The sequence below is a fragment of the Panicum virgatum genome, chromosome 4K (genome assembly GCF_016808335.1).
Source record: "Panicum virgatum strain AP13 chromosome 4K, P.virgatum_v5, whole genome shotgun sequence".
Classification (NCBI taxonomy): domain Eukaryota; kingdom Viridiplantae; phylum Streptophyta; class Magnoliopsida; order Poales; family Poaceae; genus Panicum; species Panicum virgatum.
The window spans coordinates 36,739,371-36,761,023 of record NC_053139.1 but is presented as its reverse complement, the minus strand read 5'-3'; the positions used below and the strand labels follow the sequence as shown (position 1 = coordinate 36,761,023).

Here is a 21,653-nt window from a genome sequence, read left to right as displayed (position 1 = left end):
AGAGAGTGCACTTACTATTGGGCTAATGAACTTTAGGCCCACAGTTTGCTAGCACTGTTTCTGCGCGTCAGCGTCTTCCCCACATGCATGCATGCAGATGAAAACAAAACTGATGATATCACCCACATGCAACTGATGATATCACCCACATGCAAGAGAAGTTCATATTAAAAAAATCTATAAATCATTAAACTGTGCATCCAAATTAAATTCCGATTGCGACATTATCTTTTTTATGACAAGATCTTCAAAACAAGATCACACTTGCCTATCTTTGCACGTTATGTTTGACAAATATTTTTTAATATTAAATAATTAATTTCAGCTACTGGGAACAAATATTTTAACAACACGAACAAATAATTATTTTCTATGAACAAAAAAATAAAACATGACAAACAAATAATCATGTACTACGAACATAATATTAAACATAGGAAACATTTGATTGTATAGGTAAATAATAAAAAAATGCATATCACGAACAAATGAATCATTCACACTGAACAATTTAATTTACAAAGTGAACACATAATTTGATATTGCGAACAAATTAATTACATTCAGATAATTTTACATGAGAACAAACGCATTTGCATCGTAAATTTATTTTTATAAATATATATACACATGCTAAACAAGTTAGCATATAAAGAAAATAAAATCATTTCACACAGTATAGATTGAGCATGACTCACTCTAAAATGTGAACAAATAGTTTATTTTTAAATATATATTGTGTACCTGAGAATAAATAAATAGATATCAAGGATTGCAGAGAGAAAGGGAAATAAAAAAGAAGGAAAGAAATAGGAAACAGAACAAAAGAACAAACGAAATAAACATAAGAAAAATAAATAGAAAATAATTATTTTGTTGCATTAGTTGTGACGGCAGTGGTTGAAAAAATATATAATTTTCTATTAAAGAATCTATAAAAAAAGGGAAAGAAAAGAAAATAGAAAAAAATTTAGAAGCAGAAAGAGAAAAAATAGAAAGAAAAGAGTTCGAAAGAGGAAAAAGAAAAAAAGTGCAGTATTGTTGCATGCATGCAGTCGGTGAGAGGAGCGATCACTTTTCTAATTTTCTACAAAGGAATAGAGGATGATAAAGCTGACATGTATGGGCTGCCATGTGTTATTGGGCTACTTTTCGGTGCGGCCCACCTGAGATTCCCTTCAGCTGATGGATCAGATATTTCTAGCGCGCGCGATATATATAGCTCTGGCGGATTGGCCGGGGGTCACCCGCGTGACCCAGCGGCCCGTGGGCTGCTAGGCCCACTCCCCAGTGCAGCGGCCCAGCCCAGCAGCCGCCGCGCCACCTGATCTGAATCCGAGTCCAACGCGCTCCGGACTCCTGCCTGCCTGATCTGATGATTCTGATTCCACCCGCCGCGCCGCCCAATCCATCGCGCAAATAAAGAGAAAGAAACAGCACGCGAAACAAACGAAACAATAATAATCCGCAGACGCGAGCGGGATTCGGACGGCGAGCGCGGCGGCAGAGGAACCTCCTCGCCGGACGACGACAATGGCGGCGCCGCCGGCTGCTGCTGCTGCGGCGACGATCGCAGCAGCGGAGTCGCCGGCGGTCCCCGCGGCGGGAGCAGGGTCGCCGGCGGCGGCGGCGCTACCCGCCGTCGCGTCCATGGCGTCGCTGTACGTCGGCGATCTAGCTGCGAGCGTGGACGAGCCGCTGCTCGTCGAATTCTTCAGCCAGGTCGCGCCCGTCGCGACCGTGCGCGTCTGCCGGGACACCGTCAGCGGCGGCTCGCTCGGATACGGCTACGTCAATTTCCACTCGCGCCAGGACGGTAAGCGTCTTTGGTTGTTTGGTTCTTAGCTAGGGTTCCATGTGACGTTGTTGTGTTGAAAGGGGATTTTGGCACTCTCCGTGGTTTGAATCACAGCTTAGCGATCGGTCTCGATGTTTTTCTCATTAAAATGGGAAGGTTTGTGTTTCATGTGATGATTAATCTAGGTTGAAGTGTTTGGATTTAACTTAATAGATCCTCATCAATTGATTACTCATGGCCGTAGGTTGTCTTTGTCTAGGTTGTGATCAGACAAATTCAGAGGTCTGGCATTTGCATATGCATACACGTACATGTTCAGGCATGCAACATGGTTAAAGAATAGGCTAGCTGTACATTACCATGTAATATTTCTGTTCCAGGGAATGTCGATATTGATTAGTATGTTCAACTATATTTATTCAATTCCAACATTGGTATTTCATGCTTGCAGCTGTCCGTGCACTTGAAGCTTTAAATTTTGCTCCCTTGAATGGAAAGAACATCAGACTTATGTTCTCAAACAGGGATCCAAGCATACGGAAGAGTGGACGTGCTAATTTGTTTGTAAAAAATCTTGAAGCTAGCATTGACAGCAAGAATTTGTATGACATGTTTTCATCCTTTGGCACCATCCTATCATGCAAAGTTGCTACTGATCCATCCACTGGTCAGTCGAAAGGATATGGTTTTGTGCAGTATGAGAGCGAGGAATCCGCTCAAGATGCAATCAATCAGCTTAATGGGATGCTTGCAGATGGGAGGAAGATCTTTGTAGGCCTACACATGCGCCGCCAGAATAGAGAAGTCAAGTTCACTAATTTGTATATAAAGAACTTGCCAACTGAGTTCACTGATGATGATTTGCGCCAGGAGTTTGCACCATTTGGTGAAATTACCAGTGCTGTAGTCATGAGACACTCTGATGGTGCCTCCAAATGTTTTGGTTTTGTAAATTTTGAGAAACCAGAATGTGCTGCCGAAGCGGTTCAAAAGCTCAATGGAAAATCTATGGACGACAAGGTCTTATATGTTGGAAGGGCTCAGAAAAAAGAAGAAAGACAGGCTGAGCTACAAGCGAAATTTCAGCAAGGAAGCTGTGGTAAAGTTGAGAAGCCTCATCAAGGGATTAATTTGTACTTGAAGAATATTGATGATAGTATCAGTAATGAGGAGCTGAAGAAGTTGTTTGAAGAATTTGGTGAGATAACCACCGTGTTCGGCAGGCTGGAGCAGGAGGCTGGAGCTGGAGTGGTGTGAGAGAAAAACACTGTTACCTGACTGGTGGCTGGAGGCTGAAGCTGAAGGAACGTGAGAGAAGAATACTGTAGCACTGGAGGCTGGAGCCTCCAGCCGAACAGGGTGAACATCATGCAAGGTAATTTTTCTATGGTTGTTTTTGTCTTCTTTTTCATTTAAGGGACAGAAGAACCATACATTAAATACGAGTAGCTAGCATTAGTATTCATCGTGTTTGTTTGATAATTCTTTAGGTCATGGTTGATTCTAAAGGAAGAAGTAAGGGTTCAGGCTTTGTGTCGTTTACTACTGCTGAAGCTGGCCATAGTGCTGTAAGTTGACATCTGATTCTGACTTTTTAATCATTTGTCAGAATGCTTTCTAACGTTTGATGTTTCTACTGACATACTCCTAATTAATGTTACATGCTAGATTAATGCAATGAATGGTAAGATGGTTGCAAACAAACCACTATATGTTGGTTTGCATCAACCTAAGGACCAAAGAAGAGCAATGCTAACGGTATGTGACTGTGTGCCGACCTTTTCTTTTTTTGTAAGTGACATTTTTCACATTTAGGATTGGTGTTGATTAAGATGACATTATTCTTACTTTTAATTTATTTATCCGCTACTGAATCTAAAAATATATATATTTGCATGCCATTGTTCATTGTTTAGTTTAAAATGCTATTAATGTTACCATGACTCCATGAGCAGGCAATGATGTTGAACTATTTTTTGCTAGGCACATTTTGCTCAACGTAGCCTAGCTGTGGCAGCTGCTCCGTATGCTGCGCCCCAGCAGGTTTACTTTGGTCACCCTGCACCTGGGCAATTCCCACCGCAGGCTGCTGTCTTTGGATTTCCGCAACATTTGGTCCCAGGAATGGGGCCTGGCGCTCCAGTTATGATGCCACACAACATGCAGAGGCTGATGCATCCTGGCCAGAGGATTGGTGCTCGCCATGGAGCAATGTCGCCCCAAATGTATCGGCAGCAGCACCAGGTAGCATTTTTGTCTGTTCACGTCACCCATTCATTAGTTTGTACCAATGCGTTTTATTTAATCCTCACAACTTGTCATGGCACCCTGCATCAAACCATGTCTGGGATTTCACACTGCTTCTTGTGCTAATACTGCTGGCGTCTCGTGCTCAGATGATGATCCTCCCGAACGCCAACCAGGGCGTCAGGTACATGCCGAATGCCAGGATCGGGGCTTACCTTGCGATGCTGCCTCAGGGCTTCCCTAGTGCGATGCCCTCACTGCAACAACAGGATGGCAGCAGCCTTACTGGTGCTCTAGCTTCCGCTAGCCCGGCAGACCAACAGAAGGTAACCATATGATTCAATTCCCTTCCACCGTTGGCATGTCGAATTGCCGACCATGAGCAGCAACTCGAGATTTCAGATTGACCTTTTCCTTTTCTTGTGCAGATGCTGGGCAACAAGCTGTACCCGCTGGTGGAGCAGCTCGATCCTGCCCAAGCCGGCAAGGTGACAGGGATGCTGCTCGAGATGGACAAGTTGGAGATCCTACACCTGTTGGAGTCGCCGGAGGCTCTCCGGGCCAAAGTCAGTGAAGCCATTGTGGTTCTGCAGCGATCCCAAGCCGGAGCCTCTGCCGATCCTGCGCCCGCGGTTGCCGCGCCAAGTCCGGACGCCTGAGCGATCGATGAACTCGCGTCACAATAAAAGAAGCATTCGCCTAGGACTTTAGGGAATTCTTCAGTACATGCCCATGCAGCGCGGAACTGTGCGCTGATCCCTTTGCTTATTTGTTTGATGGTTAGGAACTTAGGATGTGTTAATGTTTAACTGAACCTTAGTATTCAGTGTCTTGTGGTTACTTGTTTCAGGATATACTCTGCCTGCTGGTTTGGCTGCTTATTTCTCTGTTGAATTAGCTTAACTTAGCATGCAATTTTCTCCAAATATTCTTTTTTTCTATAATAAATTAGACTATAATACTCCATAAATTAGATTTATTATCAAAATGGCTAAAGCTCAGTTTGCTGCTTTTACATTTCAAATTGTTGCGTGTTCATCAGCTTAGGCGTCAGTTTTAATGTGTTCAGTTAGAGGAAATGAAATAGTACTAGGCTACTAGCAGTTCTAGCATTCACACAAACCATAGGGGGGCCGGGGGCAGGGCGGCAGGCATAGTGCTCACCGCGCCGGCACCCTTCAGCACTCAGCCCCCTTTCTAAAGATTTTTAGCAATTTTCAGGTTAACTGCTTGTGATTCATGCTATAACATGTCTGGTCACATGATAAACACATACTCATGGCATTGGTGATTAAATAGAGCCCGAGTTTTACAGCTAACTGAAAAATATACCTGGAAAAAAATCCACTTATATACATACAGAACACCAAGGATCTCTCTTCCACGACAAAAAACCCGAGGCAGATTGATGGTGCATATAACTTCACTGCTATCAGTGGATATTGGATAAAAGCAAAAGCATTGCACCCTTCTGTATTCCTCTTCTCTTCAGGCCTGCGATTTGACGCTCAAGCCTAAGCTCTCGCTGCTCGCCCACCCATCCTGCACTTGCATGGAGTACTGCAGGTTCCAGAGGACGTCGTCGATGGAGGGCCGGTCGCTCGGTTCACCGACCGTGCAGTTGAGAGCAATCTCGGCGACCGTGCACAGGGACTCCACTGCGAAAGTACCTTGGATGGCCGGGTCTGCCATGTCTTTCAGTCTATCCGGGTCTTCAGTCAGGGCCTCACTTAGCTGCAAATCATCATGCGAAAGCAACCTTTTAGACATCTTGTTGACAGGTACAGACTGGTTGTGATTTGAAGATGGAGCTTGCAGTTAAACCTGAGCTTTCAGGGATTCCAGTTCACTTTGAGAATCTGTCGGTTTGCCTGTGATCACTTCGAGGAGAATTAGGCCGAACTGGTAGATGTCTTGCTTGTCGCCTTGTTCCATATTATGAGCACTGGGTAGCAGAGGGAATCACGTTGGTTGATTCAATTCAAGAAAATTGTACTAGTAATCATATCTTCATTTGTTCACAGAACTGATTGGCAACCTAACAACTACAATCACTAGACTCCTTTTTTTGAGAACTTGCCTGGGCAAGCATTTCATTAAGAAGACTCCTATCACTAGACTCCTATTTCTTCAGATAACTGATAACTACTGTATATAGTTTGGACACGTCGCTTTCTTTCCACAAGGTAACAAGGACAACGTACCTGCCAATACCATTATCTTCCTGGACATCAAATGGGATCTCTGAGAAGATCTGCAAGATAAAAACAGTTACAACTTAGCTATCAGGCAGGCAAATGAGGAACTTCACCAATCATTTGAACTCACCTTGCCATTCTTGCTAGTTGAAATCATTGGAAAATTGAAGTCATTGATTTTCGATGTGAGGGTCTTGTCCAACAGGATATTTTCTATGTTGAGATCATTATTTACGATGCCTGGAGCAGTCACATTGTGCAAAAACTGGATCCCTCTCGCAACACCTATGGCAGCAGAAACTCGTTGTGGCCATTTCAGCATTTCACGTTTTCTCCACTCTGTAAAAGCAGTCAAACTGTAAGTTGGGAATCATGCAGATGTTCAGTGTATAACTGCATGCATGGCATCGTTCCATGTGATTACCAGTAAGATGACTTCTTAGAGGTCCGTTTGTTACACTTTCAGAAATGAGGTATACTGAGCTGGCAATATTAGGATTCTCCTGGTCACTGAGAATGCAATGACCAACCATGCAGACCAAATGGCGGTGCCGGAGTTTAGAAATAATCTCCATGTATTGGACAAGGTTCTGGGGAGAGTACTTTGGCTTCAGCCTCAGGCATCTAACCAAGACTCTTGAACCATCTTGAAGCTGGCCATTATAATGCTAGGAAAAGCAAGGCACATAAAAGAACAAAAATTAGTCATAACAATATTTCTAGCATAAAGTTTTACTACTGATGGTAGGGTTGTGAAGGCCAACACTAATTGCTTATGGAAAATATAAAAACTTGCATAACACCCAGAATAAAATGGACAAAACTGCAATCAATCACTATGACTGCCAGCCTGGATATACTAGCACAGGATTCCCTGAACCATGCTATACTACTGAATTTGCGTCTCAGGTTCAGTTAGACACTGAAAATAATAGTAAATATCAGAAAAAATATCCAATTTGTTCCCATTTAAATATTTGTTTTGTACTGTTAATTAACAGTTAAAAAATCTACAGACGCAAGCTGTTAAAATGTATGGAAGAAAGGTATTGTTTAATAACCACCCCCAAAGCCTTCGTTTAGCGAATGCCCATAGTGACCAAAATGCAACAAACATAACAGGACAATAATTAGCAGTACACAGTTGTACTCAGCCATGGGTGGAGATACTACAGAGGACCATTTGACAAAATTTGTAGCTTAGTTTAGTTCAAAAAAAAATTTGTAGCTTAGCATCCTAGCATAACTAGACATTGTTTTTTGTAAAACTGCATCAGGTGAAAAATGAGTTAGATAAATACAAATTCACGCGCCCTATCCACCACGCTTCTGAAATAAAACATTCTGTGGAGTAAGCAGTACATCCTTTACGATGAACAGTGGAACATTTATTTGTATATTCATTGCCTTCCATGCCCCAGTCAAAGGTAAAAAGAATCTATTACTGCATACCTGTGCAAGAGGACTAGTCTTGATCAGGTTGGAGGAACTGAAGTTGTCAGTTGCTTCTTTGAGCTCCTCCAGTGTATACACACGGTATGCTGGCACTTCCAGTGTATTCACCATAGCTGCTTGCGATGCATGCCCTGTCAAAATGGAGACCAAATTAGAATGTGAAATAAAAACTCCAAAAAAGTATTAGTATTGGTGAGTTTAATTTATTTACTTGTCAGTAAGGCATGGTTCATTATTATTCTTTTTCTTTTTTGGTTGATTGACTTTGAAGCTTTTTACTTTCTCAAAGTCTACTGTGGACTGTGGAGTAAAGAATAAAGATTCTACCATGTTTCAAAAGCTCAGAGTCTTAGTAAGATCTACATAGTACATGAAGCAAAGTTTCCCAATTCATTGACTAAAGTGAGTAGACTTTATTCCCAATTTCTTTTAAAAAAACAATTGCAGGGAAGCATGAGAGAAAGCAACTAGATGTTCAAAGTTACTAGTGGTTCAATTCTATAATATACCTTTGTACCACTAATCATGGATCACTCATGCATTTGTAGTAAGGAGCCCATAATCTTGTGCTCCATTTTAATTTTAAATGTACTAGCTAATAATTGAAGAACACGACAAAAAAAACGAAATGACGCGATTAATTCGATTATGGAAATGAATTTCTTCTCTTACTCTTATCAGCAGGAGTAATAATCTTCTGGGTCGCCTTAGCCGGAGCCTTCCATCCATCCGCCTTCCTGGCTGGCGTCGCCGCCGGCGACTTAGGCAGGACGCTCACCTCCGGGTGCTGCCTCCTGGCCCTCCTCAGCACCACGACCATCACCAGCGCAATCAGCAATGCGCCACCGGCGACGCTGCCGGCAATCGCAAGGATCATCCCGATCTCACCGCCCTTCCCCCTCCCGTGCCCCCCGCCGCCGTTCCCCTGCGGCGGCGGCAGCACGGCGGCCAGCGCGCCGGGGCTGCAGTACGTGCTGGGCCGCTGCTGCTTGGCGTCGGCGAAGCAGTTGCCGGCGACGAGCACCGTGCGCGCCGAGGAGTTGCCCCGCATGCACGCCGGGCGCGCCCCGGTGAGCAGGTTGGCCGAGACGTCCACGAACGCCAGCGCCTCCGCGCACGCCGTGGCCGCGGGGAGCTCCCCGGCGAGCCGGTTGCGGGAGAGGTCGATGTAGCGCAGCGCCGGGAGCGCGAAGATGGAGGAGGGGATCCACCCCTGCAGCCGGTTCCCGGACACGTCGAGGTGCTGAAGCTGGCCCAGCGCGCTCACCCCCGCCGGGATCCTCCCGGTGAAGTTGTTGTCGGCGAGGACCAGCCGCGCCACCGCCTTCCCCACCTCCGGGAACGCCGGCCCGAGGCGGTTGCGCGAGAGGTCGAGCTCCTCGAGGAACTGGAGCCCGGCGAGGGACGGCACGGAGCCGTTGAGCCGGTTCCGCGACAGGACGAGGCTCTGCAGAGAGTAGAGCCGGGCGAGGTCGCTCGGGACGGCGCCGTCGAAGTAGTTGGCGCTGAGGTTGAGCTGCTGCAGCGCCTGGAGGCGGCGGAGCTTGGCGCCCGGGAGAGGGCCCCAGGCGCCGAGGCCGACGAGCGAGAGGCGCGCGAGCGCGGGGAGCCTGGCGAGCGTAGTGAAGAGCGCGTCGGCGGAGAAGGTGGGCGGGAGCGCCGGGGCCGGGTCGCGGTCGCCGCGGACCGAGAGCGCCGTGACGTGCCCCCCCGCGCAGGCCACGGCGAGGGACGGCGACGGCGGCAGTGCGCAGGGGTCCGGCGCGCGCCGCAGCGGCTCGAGCGCCGGCGGGTAGCCCAGCAGGCGGCGCACGCGGAGGAGCGCCTTGGCCTGCGACGACGCCAGCGGCTGCGCCTGCGCCGCCGGGAGGGTGGCAGTGCCCGCGCAGAGGAGGAGGAGGAGCAGGGCGGCGGCCTTCGGAGACGAATGGGAGCGCGCCATGGCGCCGCGACAGGCCGACAGCTGTCACGGCGGCTGTGGACAGGGGTGGCCGGCAATGGCGAAGCTAGGGAGAGGGAAGGGGTGCCGTCACTCGTCAGTGGGGAGAGAAGGAAGAGGGAGGGAGGCAGGTGGTGGAGGTGGTGGCCATGGGCGACCGGCGGGAGTGCTTTCCAGCCGAACTCGCGGTGGGGACACTCGCACTGACGCATGCAGCAGCCTCGGCCTCGCCACTGTGGTTTGTCTCCGTCCCCCCTCGCGCCGGGCCACGGCTCGCTGACGCGTGGGGCCGGATGCCAGGGTGGGGTACGGGTGGCAGCGACGCGGGGGACCGGGCCCGCGGAACACGTTGCAGCGGGGTGGGCGGCGCGGATCCCGTCTGGTCTAGCTGGCCTGACAGCGGAAGCGAATGAAGTGGTGGTGGGGGAAGGGGCGTGGCGTGTCACTGGGCTGCGGGGGCCATGGAGTATTCTGGGCCCACAGGTCGGGGCCAGATGGCTGCTGTGTTTATTGCACTGGGAGTTAAAACTACTGACTGCCTCCTCCGATTTCCTTATTAATTATTTTTTTGAAAAGATTCCTTATTAATTATGACCCATCACTGAATGCATAGTTCGTGGGAAAAAATAGTTTATCTTTGCGCAGATCTCAAATGGAATTTCATAAGTATTTATTTAGTTATTTATGTTTCTAAGAAAATCACGTAAGCCTGAGAGCGTTTATTAATCCATACTATTGTTGTTTTTCAGCCAAGATGCAAGACATAAAACTATGAAAAGGATTTCTTCCTCATGAAACTCAGCTTACCTCTTTCTCTTTTTTTAAAAAACTATTTACGACATCAAAAGAAAGCATAGATATAATAACCTATTAATTAAGATGAAATTCTCGTGCTCGATGGCCTCATAAAGCCAGAAATGAAAAAAGAGGATGTTAACTTCTAACGATGCAGTATTAACAGCGAAGCACGTTTAGCAAAAGAGAGAGAGAGTGAAGCACGGTGCAGCTGGAGTCGTTGGAAAACGGGGCAGCGTTCGGCGGGGTGACCCTGGAGACGCTGATAGCGATACGGGGTTAAGCGAGGAGAGTGTCAGCGGAAGTTTTATGTATATAAATATTTAGACTGAAAATTAGATAACCGTGCTAGATGAATTTTATGGTGATAAAATTCTTCTCACATTCGAAACTCTATGCTTCTCTCTTCTTGCCACATCAGCAACTAGCAGAATCTGTGGGAGGAGGCGAGTAGCAGCATCAGCCGGAGGAGGAGCGCAGCAGCAACTAGCAGAATGGGGACGGCGGCGACGGTGACAAACTAGCTAGCAAGCAGATGGTTAGTAATACTTGGGTTTGTGAATTCCATAGTAAAATAAATATAGATCTAAATGATCTCAAACTTGTTTCCGTTGAATCTGTTTTGTGATGCTTTACATTTAAAAAAATATGAATACCCATGCTATTGTCCTATGTTTTTATCTATAGATTTATTTGTGCTAGGGTGTTTAAATGCATAATAATTATGTATTGATCCAACAAAATGTGAAACAGAGTTTGTTAGACTCCATTTTAGATTTACATTTCAAAAAATGTAACCTTTACTCTTGAGAAGTGTTTATTTTCTGCTTTTTAAATGTATTTCTTACTTACTACTTGAAAATGGCAAAACCCACTTTTTCATCTTTTTCTTTGTGTAGAATATGAGAAAAGTAAGTTTGCTATGTTTTCTGTTAGTTTATATGTCTTTTATGATTTAATGTATAGGTGGTTTAAAAATTACTACAAAGAGCCATGCGAATTAATGTTTGTATACGTTTTATGATTAAATGTATAGGATGTTTGTATGCCTTTTATGATTTTATGATTTAATATGTTATATATATATAAGATTCATGCGAATTATTTGAATGTATTGTGCATTCTCTCATCTATGCAACAAAATAGTTATAAAGATTAATTATGCATTATATCACCATGAGTTTGTGTGTTAAAGGACGAATTAATCACCCTGCAGACAGCTAAACAGACAGCTCATTATATAAGCTGTTTGTTTAGCTGTCTATTTGTGATAAAAAGACAGCACCTATCTCTACTGTTGTACATGTCCTCGGGCCACGAGAAAGACGACGGAGGGTCGAGTGGGTTTGGTAAGGAACCGCATGTGTTCGTTACGCATCGGGGATGGCGACGATTCTGACAAACTCACAAGCGCGGGACTCTCATTTTATTTTAAGGTCAATCTGAGCGGTATGGTTATAGAAGTGTTATGGACATTAATTTTGCTGACGTGACAGTCTCATTACGAAGAGAGAGGAAGGAGAGTGTTATGGGATATGAGAGGAGTGTCATATGCACTCCTCCAGCTCGATTACCTAGTTACTGTCTTGTTAACTGTGTGGATGACACTCTCACTGATACTGGCCTAACATAGTTTATTTTAAACGGGAGAGTGAAGGAAAAAAAACCTTTTTAAAGATTACACTGCTACAGTATTGCTACATGTTAGGAGGAGCTGTAGCTGGTGATACCGCTCGCTTTTAGCCTGGTTTCCGATTACTTATTTTACTACTCAACATCGATCGAGAAGAGAGAAAAAATGGATACGTTCACTGCCCCTTGAGAACGTGACTAGACGCTAAAGAGCTGCTAATTTATTTTTTTAGTCCTCACGAAAAAATTAGATTATGGAAAAAATCCAAAAAAAAATACCAATGCATGCCGGGGACTCTGTAAACACACCAAGAACATATTTAGCTGGGCCAAGAAACGGCCACGAGATACACCGACGAACCGCCCATAGTGCGATTTGGTTACATGCTTAAAAACTCGTTGATGAACTCTGCAAATGGGAAATCAGACGTCAACCCATCGCCATCTCATAAGCACTCGTGATTTAAATTACTATTAGCAATCTTGCACGTATGGTCAGCATTTGCCGGGGGAATCTCTGCGACTGTGCCTTTAAACAATGGCAAACAGATTCTGAATTCGCCTCTCCAGGGATTACAAAGAAAGAACAACGCGCTCCAACTGCTCTGCAGTTTTTCAGAGTATGTGGACGCATTGAAGGACGCTTACAATACTGCGGCCGGACAGTAGTTTACGGCATGGCATGGCAGCAGGGAAATGGTAGCTCGATGATTCTTGGGATTGGTCCCTTCCCGTAGAAGGGTGGATAAACGAGCTGACACTGCCATTTTTTTTATCAAGCTTTGTTCAAAAAATGAAAAAAAATGGCCTTTATAAATTGTAGCTCCCTGTACCATTTGATACCAAATTTTGAGCTATTCTAACGATTAAAGCCAGACTGTAATTATTAACTGTTTTCCAAAATAAAGTAGTTTTGATTCCAAGAGGAAAGAAGTGTAATCAAAGTATTTTTTGAAACAAGCCCCTTGGCTTAGCTTACCCTCTGGACCCAGGTCTTCAGTACTTACTTATCCATAGGGGTATCGCAGACATTGGATCTCCGAAAGGAAAATAAAATTAATAGCAGTGTTTTTTTGTTATGTTCATCTTGTAGCTAGGTACCCTCGCAAATAGTGGCGGATCTAGGATAATTCTTAGGAGGGGTTTATTTTCAACTGTAGATAACTTCAGCCTCTCCTCGCAGTACATTCATGACAAAAAATTGTACGAGGGGCTTCATGGATCCAACGGTGGTAGGAGGGGTCGCAAAAAAAATCTTGTAGCTAGGTATGAAACGGATGCACAAAACGGTAGAGTGCCATGTTCTTGCTTGAAGATCATGTTGCTCAACAAGCACTTCTTGTGACCACTCGAAGCTACCATTATGCAATCTTCGAAGAACATGGAAACGATGCCATGGAAGGAAAAGCAAATTCATTCGACGGTGGATCTGTTCTTACTTCCACATGCACGATGAAAGTACCAGCCACAGTTTTGGTCACTACCCCCGTGTGGCGGTCAAAAAAAAGTTGCTGAAGCATTAATTCTGGTGTCATCACTTCGTACCCCCATGTCCGTGCCGTGACGCAATTTTTACAGTTTACACATAAATTTTTCAAGTGCTAAAAGGACGTAGATAGCGCGCACGCAGCAAGAAGTCTTACAGACTTGTAAACTCGTGTAAACTCGTCAGGCGAGTGCGATCCAGACCCCGGAATTTTGTGTGGGCTTGTGGTCCGTTCCGGTCTATGGTGGGGGAATGGGCGAAAACCTCTTTGCTCTCGTGTCGGCGGTGACGTTGACGGGGACGGCCGCGGCCGTCCTTCCCTTCCCCGCTCCATCGGATGCCCCCGGCCGGGCTGTCGTGCCGTGGCCCGTGGAGCCCGCGGCCGCCGCAGACAAGGGGAGGGGGGCACGCGCGCTCCAGATCTCGTTTGCAACCCTGCACGTACCATGACGCCGTGGCTGGCTGCCTTTTAGTTGGCGAGGCGGCGGGTTTGGGCTTCATCTGCATGGCCTGTTGCTCTCGTCTGCGTCCGGCTCATAATTCGGTTCCCCACCATTGCTCGTTCATTTGCTCTCCAGGAAACGGGCGCGGTTCCAGATCATTCATGAGATCCATCTGTAACGCTGAATTGATGATGTTGGTATCGAGATGCATTTAGCTAATGAGACCGACGCCTTTCTGCAACCAATCATGCGGTCACGCCGTCCGCTGTCATGCATCTCTGCTGATGTTTTTTTTTGACAAACTCTGGGGGTGTTTAGTTCCCAAACACAAAAAATTTTGGGTGTCACGTCAGTGTTTGACTAGATGTCGGGAGGGTTTTTCGAACACTAATTAAAAAACTAATTTCAGAACTCACTTGGAAACCGTGAGACGAATCTTTTGAGACCTTTGACCGCATCATTAGCACATGTGGGTTAATGTAGCACTTATGTCTAATCATGCACTAATTAGGCTCAAAAAAAGATTCGTCTCGTCGTGTACATCCAAACTGTGTAATTAGTTTTATTATTTAATTACATTTAGTGCTTCATACATGTGTTCAAAGGGGAGTTGAAAATTTTTGGTTGAAAATTTTTTTAACTAAACGGGCTCTCTGTGGATTTTTTGACCCATCGGCGGAAAACAGGAGACCCACCTGCCAGCTCCTCGGCCTATAACTGGAAGAAAAGAAAGGGAAACCTGGCTAGGCTAGGCTCCTAGCTTTATCTGTCTGTTCCATCCAGTGCCCAGCTTTATTCTTCAGAGTTTCAGTTCAGCCTGGAGCCTGACCTCCACCTAACTTGCCTTGTTCGCTTCCGCGGCACCGCGTCTGGTTCCATCATCTTGCGCGGCGGCAGCCGGCAGGGCACCAGCTTTCGTTGGATTCTTGTAGCTCCTGCGCGTGCCCCATGCATGCATATCGCAGCAATGAATTATCGAGTCCATTCTCTGGTAGGTGCACGCCCCACCTCGCCGGACCGTGACGTCGCAACTTGATCGCGGCGTGCACGTTCGGCCTCGCGTGAGGTGAGGCGACGGCCACAGGCCATGGTGTCTGTTCATCGCGTCACCATCTTCCAGCCGTGGAGTCGGATTCAAATATCAGAGATCACTCCCTTTTTCTTTCTTTTTGCGAAGAAGGCGTACAGCTAATTAGGATCGATCCAATTCCGTGGAAGATCCATGGAAACCCACATGATCGCACAGTACAAGCTCCTGCCCCGGTACAGCATGCGACGTGGACACACGTGCGTAGGACGCAATTGGGAGGAATCATGCACCCCGAACGAGCAGTGTAAACGCAGACAGGACTCAGACACCAGGGAGGAAGAGGATTTTTCTGTCAGAAATTCCATTCACACGAATAAATAAACTCGACTATATTCAGATGCACGGCTACTACAGGCAAACCATCAAACCAGCAAACTTAATGAAAGAATACAAGCAAGCAATCTACCACCCATCAAAGCACACAATGCAGTCCCCCCATCCAAGACACGGTTCGGCAATCAAAGAGACGAGCTCGGGTAACATATTAACAATGGAAACCAAAGCAAGCAACCACACGCTAGTACTTCATCTTCAGCGATAAAAAAGGATTGAATCTGAAGTCGGTCCGGCTCTTCTAGGCTTCTTGGGGAATGCCAGCATCCATGGGCATCTCAGTATCCCCCTACAGTCAAACGAAATCAATTAGCAATGGTGGAAAAAAAAAACAGCCTGCTGCTGTCATAAAAATTGATCTCAGTTGGTAGCCATATACTTACCATGTTCTCTTTATCCTCATGTGTAATCTCCATCACCACATCAGCTGCAGAGTAAAAAGACTGTCAGTAAACATGATATTGCTCACACGCCACACTTACACCACACAAAGACATTTACCAGGATCTTGATCTGGACCGGCGGCGGAAACCCCACTATCTCCATTGCTAACTTCCTGTTGACCCTTGGTCTGTTTCTTGGTTTTCTTACCAGCGTTCTTGGGAACCACCTCCGTTGCTGTGGTGTTTTTGGCAGGATTCTTGTTATAGGAGGCTCTGACCTTTGCATCAGGCTTCGCCTTCTGAATGTTCTCTTTCTTTCCTGCTACCTTACTTTCAGCTGGCTCAGAGTTCAGTGACCTTGGCTTCAGGTTACCATTGGGTGACACATTAGTGGCAGTACGAGCTGCCTTGTCAGACTTTTTTGGTTGCTGTGAGGGCTCTGGAGAGATCTTGAGCTTCTCAAAATCCTCCACGATATCATAAACCTGAAGAATGTCCTTTACTGGTTCCTCCAATTCTGTAGCTAGGCCATGCCGGGCAACATATGACTTGAGTTCTTCCCTCATCCGATCCAGTGGCTGTAAAGAAAAGTATGAACCATTCTAATATCATCTATGCAACAAAGGTAAACTGATAAAAACAACAAAGTAAAGAAGAGATGCTCACCTCACATTCTGATTCTAGAGCAAGCCTAAAGAAAGCCAGGGCAACCGAGTGCTTGCAAGCAGCCTCTGCCAGCCTGATCTGTGTCATCCAATACGAGACCGAGGACAGCGTGCTGAACTTGCGCCTTGCCGTGGACATGGACACTTCAGATGACGGGGTATCAAACCTCCTTGACCGAATCCCAGATACTGGAGTAACAGTTCCAGAAGGAGTTGGCCTTGGGCTTGCTCCTGGCTTAGTTTGTATTGAGTGCCTCCGTGGAGGTTTGGCTGATTTATCCTTCACAGAAAGGTCAATACACATGCTCTTGCTGACATCTGAAGATGGTTTTGACCTATATAAGGAATCAGATGAAAAATGCTTTGTTAGAGCAATGCTAGTACATATACATGTTAAGTTGGAAGTTGAGAGGTACCCAGCGAAAATTCTAGACAATTGTAGGTAGAATGACATAACACCAAACAATCGGATGCTTAGTTTTGAAGAGATGTCCTGAACATCTACTCTCTTGAAAACTGACCAATGGTCTTCCCAGAAACACTGTTTCAAATGTTGATAGCTCAGAGTAGTAAATGCCCCTGGACCAATCAATGTGGGACTAACTAGGACCTACAATACCTAAAATGTACTACATAAAAAAGTAAGACCCACGAAGAAACAGCACAGTACTACCATTTCAAAATTAGCACAGTATGGACAGTTGAGCTCAGAAATAGGCTATATACATATGGGGGTGTTTGGTCTCCTGGGCTTATTTTAAGTCCTGTCGCATCAAATGTTTCGATGCCAATTAGAAAGACTAAACATAAGTTAATTATAAAACTAAGGCCAGTCTCAGTGGGAGTGTCATCAACACAGTTACCTAGACTGGAATCTTAAGAACTGTGCCAGTAGAGTGTCATGGTGATGACACTCCTGTCACATTTCATGACACTCCTCTCTTCTCTCTCCTCATACTATTGGTACATATTAGCAAATTTAATGTTCATAACACTCTTATGACACTCTCACTGAGATTGGCCTAACTGCATAAGCCTAGGCATGATTAGCACATATTTATTATAGCACAACATGGGCTAATCATGGACTAATTAGGCTTAATAGTTCCGTCTCGCGAAAAAGCCTAGGGTGGGGGGGATTTGTGTTGTCATTAGTCTATGTTTAGTATCCTAATTACCATCCAAACATTTGATGCGACGGGGCTTAAAATAAGCCCCAAGGGAACCAAACAACCCCTGCAAGTGGGCCTGCAAGACCACATTCAGACGATCTCGATTAGGCAGCTGAAAGCCTGAAACTACAGGCATGGACCTGTCTCTTTTAAACTACTTTTAGTTCTTTCAAGTAACCAGTCATAGTGACCAGGCTTGCTTTACTGCAGATATATTACCACAGTTGATTTTTTTCTCTCCATAACATTCCCAAACAGTAATCGCGCCTACAACCCTTCACATGTCAACAAATGCATCATTACCACTATATATATCGGCTCATGCTGGCTAATAATGATCCTGAGTTTCTTTCTGAATTAAGTGTGGCAAAGCAATTTGCAGTGATTTCAGCCACTATTTGAGCACTACTGAACCGAAGGTTGTGAGCATAATTGTAAAAATATATCCAGGCAGTTTTAGACTTTCCAACAGTGAGCACACCTGAAGTTAAATAGTACCATCTGGATAATGACATCTCAGTAACCGTTGCACGCAACAAAGAGGCGTTCAAAAAAGGTCTGTGTAGTCAGTGTGTGTGTTTGTGTCCTAGTCCTGCGCAACAGAATTACTACTGGTTTCGGAACTACACCACAGATTCAAATCGCACAGAAGAATCATGGCTCACAGATGAAATAACCCGAGTACCCGACTGCCCCAATCCCCCACCGTGAAATGTGAAATGTGAAATGGAACAAATAAAAAAAAGCAATGAGGTGAAACAGGCCCGGCACCTCGGCGCGGAGACGGTGGGAGGCGCATCCGCCGCCACCTTCCCCCTGCTCGCCGACCGCAGCGGGTAGCGCAGCCTCGACGCCCGCGCCGGGGACCCTGCACAGAAGACGAAACGAAATCACCACGCATCGACGCACACGCATCTCGCCTCAAAATCCCACAGGGAAGAACCAAGCCCAATTCAGAAGAAGAAGAAAAAAAGCACGGACCCCACGTACCGCCGCCAGCCGGTTGATCGCCGGGAGTGGCCATCGCGCTCGAAAACCCCGCCGCGCGCTCGCGCTCGACCACCACGGGAGGCGAGGAAACCCGGCGACGCGAGAAGATGGAATCGAACCTTCGAGACCGGGGTCTGAGGATTTTTGTTTCCGTATTTCGTCGTGGGCGGAAGAGAGAGCGTATAAATAAACGGCTCCCCGCGGCGTCGCACGGCAGTCGGCGGGGAGGCGTACCCGCGGGCCCCAGAGGGGTACTAGCTGTCACGCTGGCGTGTGGGCCCCGTCGGTTTATGGGCGCGCCTGTCAGTGAGCGAGGGCCGCGCACGAGCTCCGCGGGCTGGCCGTTCGAGGGGGGCGGGGGAGCGGGGGGTGCGCTGCGCGGGGCCCGCCCACCCGCGGCGCCGGCCGTTTGAATCGCGAGGCGCGGGGCGGGAAAAGAGGGGGGAGGGCCGGGCGGCCGGCCGTTGGGCGAGAGCTCGGGTCGGCGCCGGTCTGCCGGAGTTTGGAAATTCGGGCCCTATCACGAGAAAAAAAATCTCACATATATGGAGTACTAAACGAAGTTTATTTGTAAAATTTTTTCATAGATGAATGTAATTTTTCACGACGAATCTAATGACAGTAAGTAATCGATGATTGGCTACAGTGATGCTACAATAACCATTCTCTAATCGTGCGGTCAAAAGTCTTATTAGGTTCGTCTCGCGAAGTAGCGCAGGGTTGTAGAGTTAGCTTGATAAATTACTTTTATTTAATACCACTAATTATTGGTCAAAATTTTTGTACTACTACACCTCGAATTGGGCGGTAGAGCGCGCGCGCAGATGGCGGGGTGGGCCGCAGGGAAGAGGTTGGCGTGGCTGGACGTGAGGGGGGTTGAAGGGGCCGTGGGCCCGCTTTCATTACCTGATAACAGCGCACGGTAGTTTGGACCAAGATGGCAGTTTGGAATGGTTAGTTTGGAATGGTTGTGATGGGCCGTAAGCCCGTTGTATACTCGGCCTTTTGTCGACGGGCCTTCGTGTAAAAAGACCGTGCACACACAACTGATACGGGCCTGCTTTGTTGTTTTTTCTTCTTCTTTTGTTGTTGATCGTACACAAGCCGCATTCGTTCGTTAAACAAGTTCGCGCCGTGGTTAGTTGCAAAAATTTTAGTGTGTAAAACATACTTTCGTTTATATTTGGTAATTATTGTCCCGTCATAGATTAATTAGGCTCATTAGATTCGTCTCGTGATTTACAAGCAAACTATGCAATTAGTTTTTTATTTCGTGTAGATTTAATACTTCATACATGCGTTGAAAAATTCAATGTGACGGAAAATCTTGTAAAGTTTTGGAATTTTGGATGTTTACGCCTCGGTTTAGCTTTGCAGTCCTTTGCACCGCTCTTTCTCTCTGAAATCTAAGGGTGGAACTAGACATCCAAATTCTCAGAACAAATTTGATATTTTAAAATAGATATGTTTGAAATTTTATGCTAACCTTTTTTATATTATCAAACATATTATTACACATAAGAATAAAATTTTGTATAGATTTTTTTATGCATTATTTGCTCCCTACAATTAAAAAGGTGAAAAAACATCTGAATCGATATCCGATCCGTATTCGAATTTTTATATCTATTATTTGATAATATATATGATAAATTTGAGGTTTAGTTTTTATGAATCTTTACAAGGTCAATATTAAATACAAGGCTATGAATTTACATAGTAAATTCTATATTTTATTTATCCATAATCAAAGAAAAATAATAAAAAATCTGACATTCTAATAAATATCCGTTTCCACCCTTAGAAATCTACGTCATGTTTTCGGTCGAATCACCCCGGGGGCCCCGGGGAAAGAATCTCCCGGTGCTCTGATGCTTGACGATATGCTCCCACCACGTGAGTGGGGATTTGCTCCAGGATTACGGACGGCGTGTCACCACATGCCACCCTCGCTAATCAGCCGTGGATCGGACACGTTAATTATGAGTAGGTTTCCACGAGCTCAGGTGAGGTCGATGGGATATTAGGCCAGTCTCAGTGAGAGTTTTATGTAGAGTTTTATGACATTAAATATTATTAATTTTGCTGACGTGGTAAGAAGAGAGAATGATGAAATTTTATAGGATGTGAAGAGAGTTTCATCACCATGAAACTCATCTGGCACGGTTACCTAGTTCTCAATATAGATATGTGTGCCCATAAACAAACTCCCACTAAGACTGGCTTTGTTGTAACTGTATCTATCTTGCGAGCCATAGCGGACAAAATAAATCAAAACCCGCGGAATCACCTTGACTTTTGTACACGAGACGCCGAAACGAAACCCTCCGTTCCCAAGTCGACTACGCCTCAACCCGTTGCTTCGCCGCGAAGCCAGTCTCGATCAGCGCTAGTAAAATGATCAGTCAGTCGGTCACCACCACGCAGAAGCATCCGGAGCCGGGTCGCTTCGCCGGCGAGCTACAACTGCTGCTTCATGCTCCACTCTCATTCGTCTCATGATGTACATACAAGGAGTATTTTTTTAACTTCAAAAAATATTTTTTTTCTGCGATGATCTTGGAACGTGTCATTTATGTTCATTTTTTGATCCAGTAAAAAGATATAAAAAACTGTATCCCGACCCGCTGCAGTTCGTAAAGAAAAAAGGAAGCGCAGCTTTGGTTCTTAGCGGCGGGCACTGCGCAGGTCAAACAGCTAGCGAAACAGTGGGGAAAAGAAACCCAGAAATCAACGAACCGCGTGCACGAACGCCGCTGGGAATTTCCGGAAGAATCGTCAAACGATGCATGCATACGTGATGTGTTGATGTGTCAAGCCGGCAAGTTCATCACGCGTTCATACGTATGTCACTGTTCAGTTGTTCACCATGGAAGAGCAAACGAGTTGACCAAGAAAACGATTCTAAAAGTATTTTCCCGAGAAAAAAATGGTCTCATAGCACTGAAAAATCACGATTTTCGTAAAATACCATCAAAAGTTTGATGCCCCGTAAAATACCACTGAAAGATTGAAACGTTACCCAAA

At 45.8% G+C, this 21,653-nt stretch overlaps 3 protein-coding genes across 4 annotated transcripts; 1 reads left to right on the top strand and 2 right to left on the bottom strand.

Annotated features, from left to right (window-relative positions):
• The first annotated feature begins 1,514 nt into the window (after positions 1-1,514).
• Positions 1,515-4,948, top strand: LOC120705199 (polyadenylate-binding protein 5-like). Its single transcript, XM_039989670.1, has 7 exons — positions 1,515-1,816; positions 2,250-3,010; positions 3,289-3,366; positions 3,467-3,556; positions 3,782-4,042; positions 4,195-4,371; positions 4,474-4,948. The coding sequence occupies exons 1-7, from the start codon at positions 1,534-1,536 to the stop codon at positions 4,702-4,704; spliced, it is 1,881 nt and encodes a 626-aa protein (XP_039845604.1). The 5' UTR covers positions 1,515-1,533; the 3' UTR covers positions 4,705-4,948.
• A 354-nt stretch (positions 4,949-5,302) lies between these two features.
• Positions 5,303-9,846, bottom strand: LOC120703785 (probable LRR receptor-like serine/threonine-protein kinase At1g14390). Its single transcript, XM_039987955.1, has 7 exons — positions 8,371-9,846; positions 7,696-7,829; positions 6,668-6,911; positions 6,374-6,582; positions 6,250-6,299; positions 5,870-5,990; positions 5,303-5,779 (listed from the first exon to the last, which is right to left on the bottom strand). Exons 1-7 carry the CDS (start codon positions 9,638-9,640, stop codon positions 5,534-5,536), a joined length of 2,274 nt encoding a protein of 757 aa, XP_039843889.1. The 5' UTR covers positions 9,641-9,846; the 3' UTR covers positions 5,303-5,533.
• Positions 9,847-15,382: 5,536 nt separating this feature from the next.
• Positions 15,383-18,775, bottom strand: LOC120703784. Of its 2 annotated transcripts, none has more exons than XM_039987954.1 (6): positions 18,627-18,775; positions 18,408-18,504; positions 16,466-16,802; positions 15,918-16,377; positions 15,800-15,843; positions 15,383-15,705 (listed from the first exon to the last, which is right to left on the bottom strand). In XM_039987954.1, exons 1-6 carry the CDS (start codon positions 18,658-18,660, stop codon positions 15,658-15,660), a joined length of 1,020 nt encoding a protein of 339 aa, XP_039843888.1. In that variant the 5' UTR covers positions 18,661-18,775; the 3' UTR covers positions 15,383-15,657. The 2 variants fall into 2 exon arrangements, with proteins under 2 accessions (XP_039843888.1, XP_039843887.1); XM_039987953.1 differs by having other exon boundaries at positions 18,618-18,751.
• Between the last annotated feature and the right edge of the window lie 2,878 nt (positions 18,776-21,653).

Excerpts from the sequence above, each read along its gene's own strand:
- LOC120703785 (XM_039987955.1), bottom strand. The coding sequence starts at position 9,640 with ATGGCGCGCTCCCATTCGTCTCCGAAGGCCGCCGCCCTGCTCCTCCTC. Across the intron at positions 7,830-8,370 it reads TATTACTCCTGCTGATAAGA|GGCATGCATCGCAAGCAGCT; the intron begins GTAAGAGAAGAA and ends CCATTTTGACAG. Across the intron at positions 5,991-6,249 it reads GAAGATAATGGTATTGGCAG|TGCTCATAATATGGAACAAG; the intron begins GTACGTTGTCCT and ends TCTGCTACCCAG.
- LOC120703784 (XM_039987953.1), bottom strand. The coding sequence starts at position 18,660 with ATGGCCACTCCCGGCGATCAACCGGCTGGCGGCGGTACGTGGG. Across the intron at positions 18,505-18,617 it reads GGCTGGCGGCGGTACGTGGG|GGTCCCCGGCGCGGGCGTCG; the intron begins GTCCGTGCTTTT and ends TCTTCTGTGCAG. Across the intron at positions 15,706-15,799 it reads ATGAGGATAAAGAGAACATG|GGGGATACTGAGATGCCCAT; the intron begins GTAAGTATATGG and ends GTTTGACTGTAG.
- LOC120705199 (XM_039989670.1), top strand. The coding sequence starts at position 1,534 with ATGGCGGCGCCGCCGGCTGCTGCTGCTGCGGCGACGATCGCAGCAGCG. Across the intron at positions 3,011-3,288 it reads AATTTGGTGAGATAACCACC|GTCATGGTTGATTCTAAAGG; the intron begins GTGTTCGGCAGG and ends ATAATTCTTTAG. Across the intron at positions 4,372-4,473 it reads GCCCGGCAGACCAACAGAAG|ATGCTGGGCAACAAGCTGTA; the intron begins GTAACCATATGA and ends TTTCTTGTGCAG.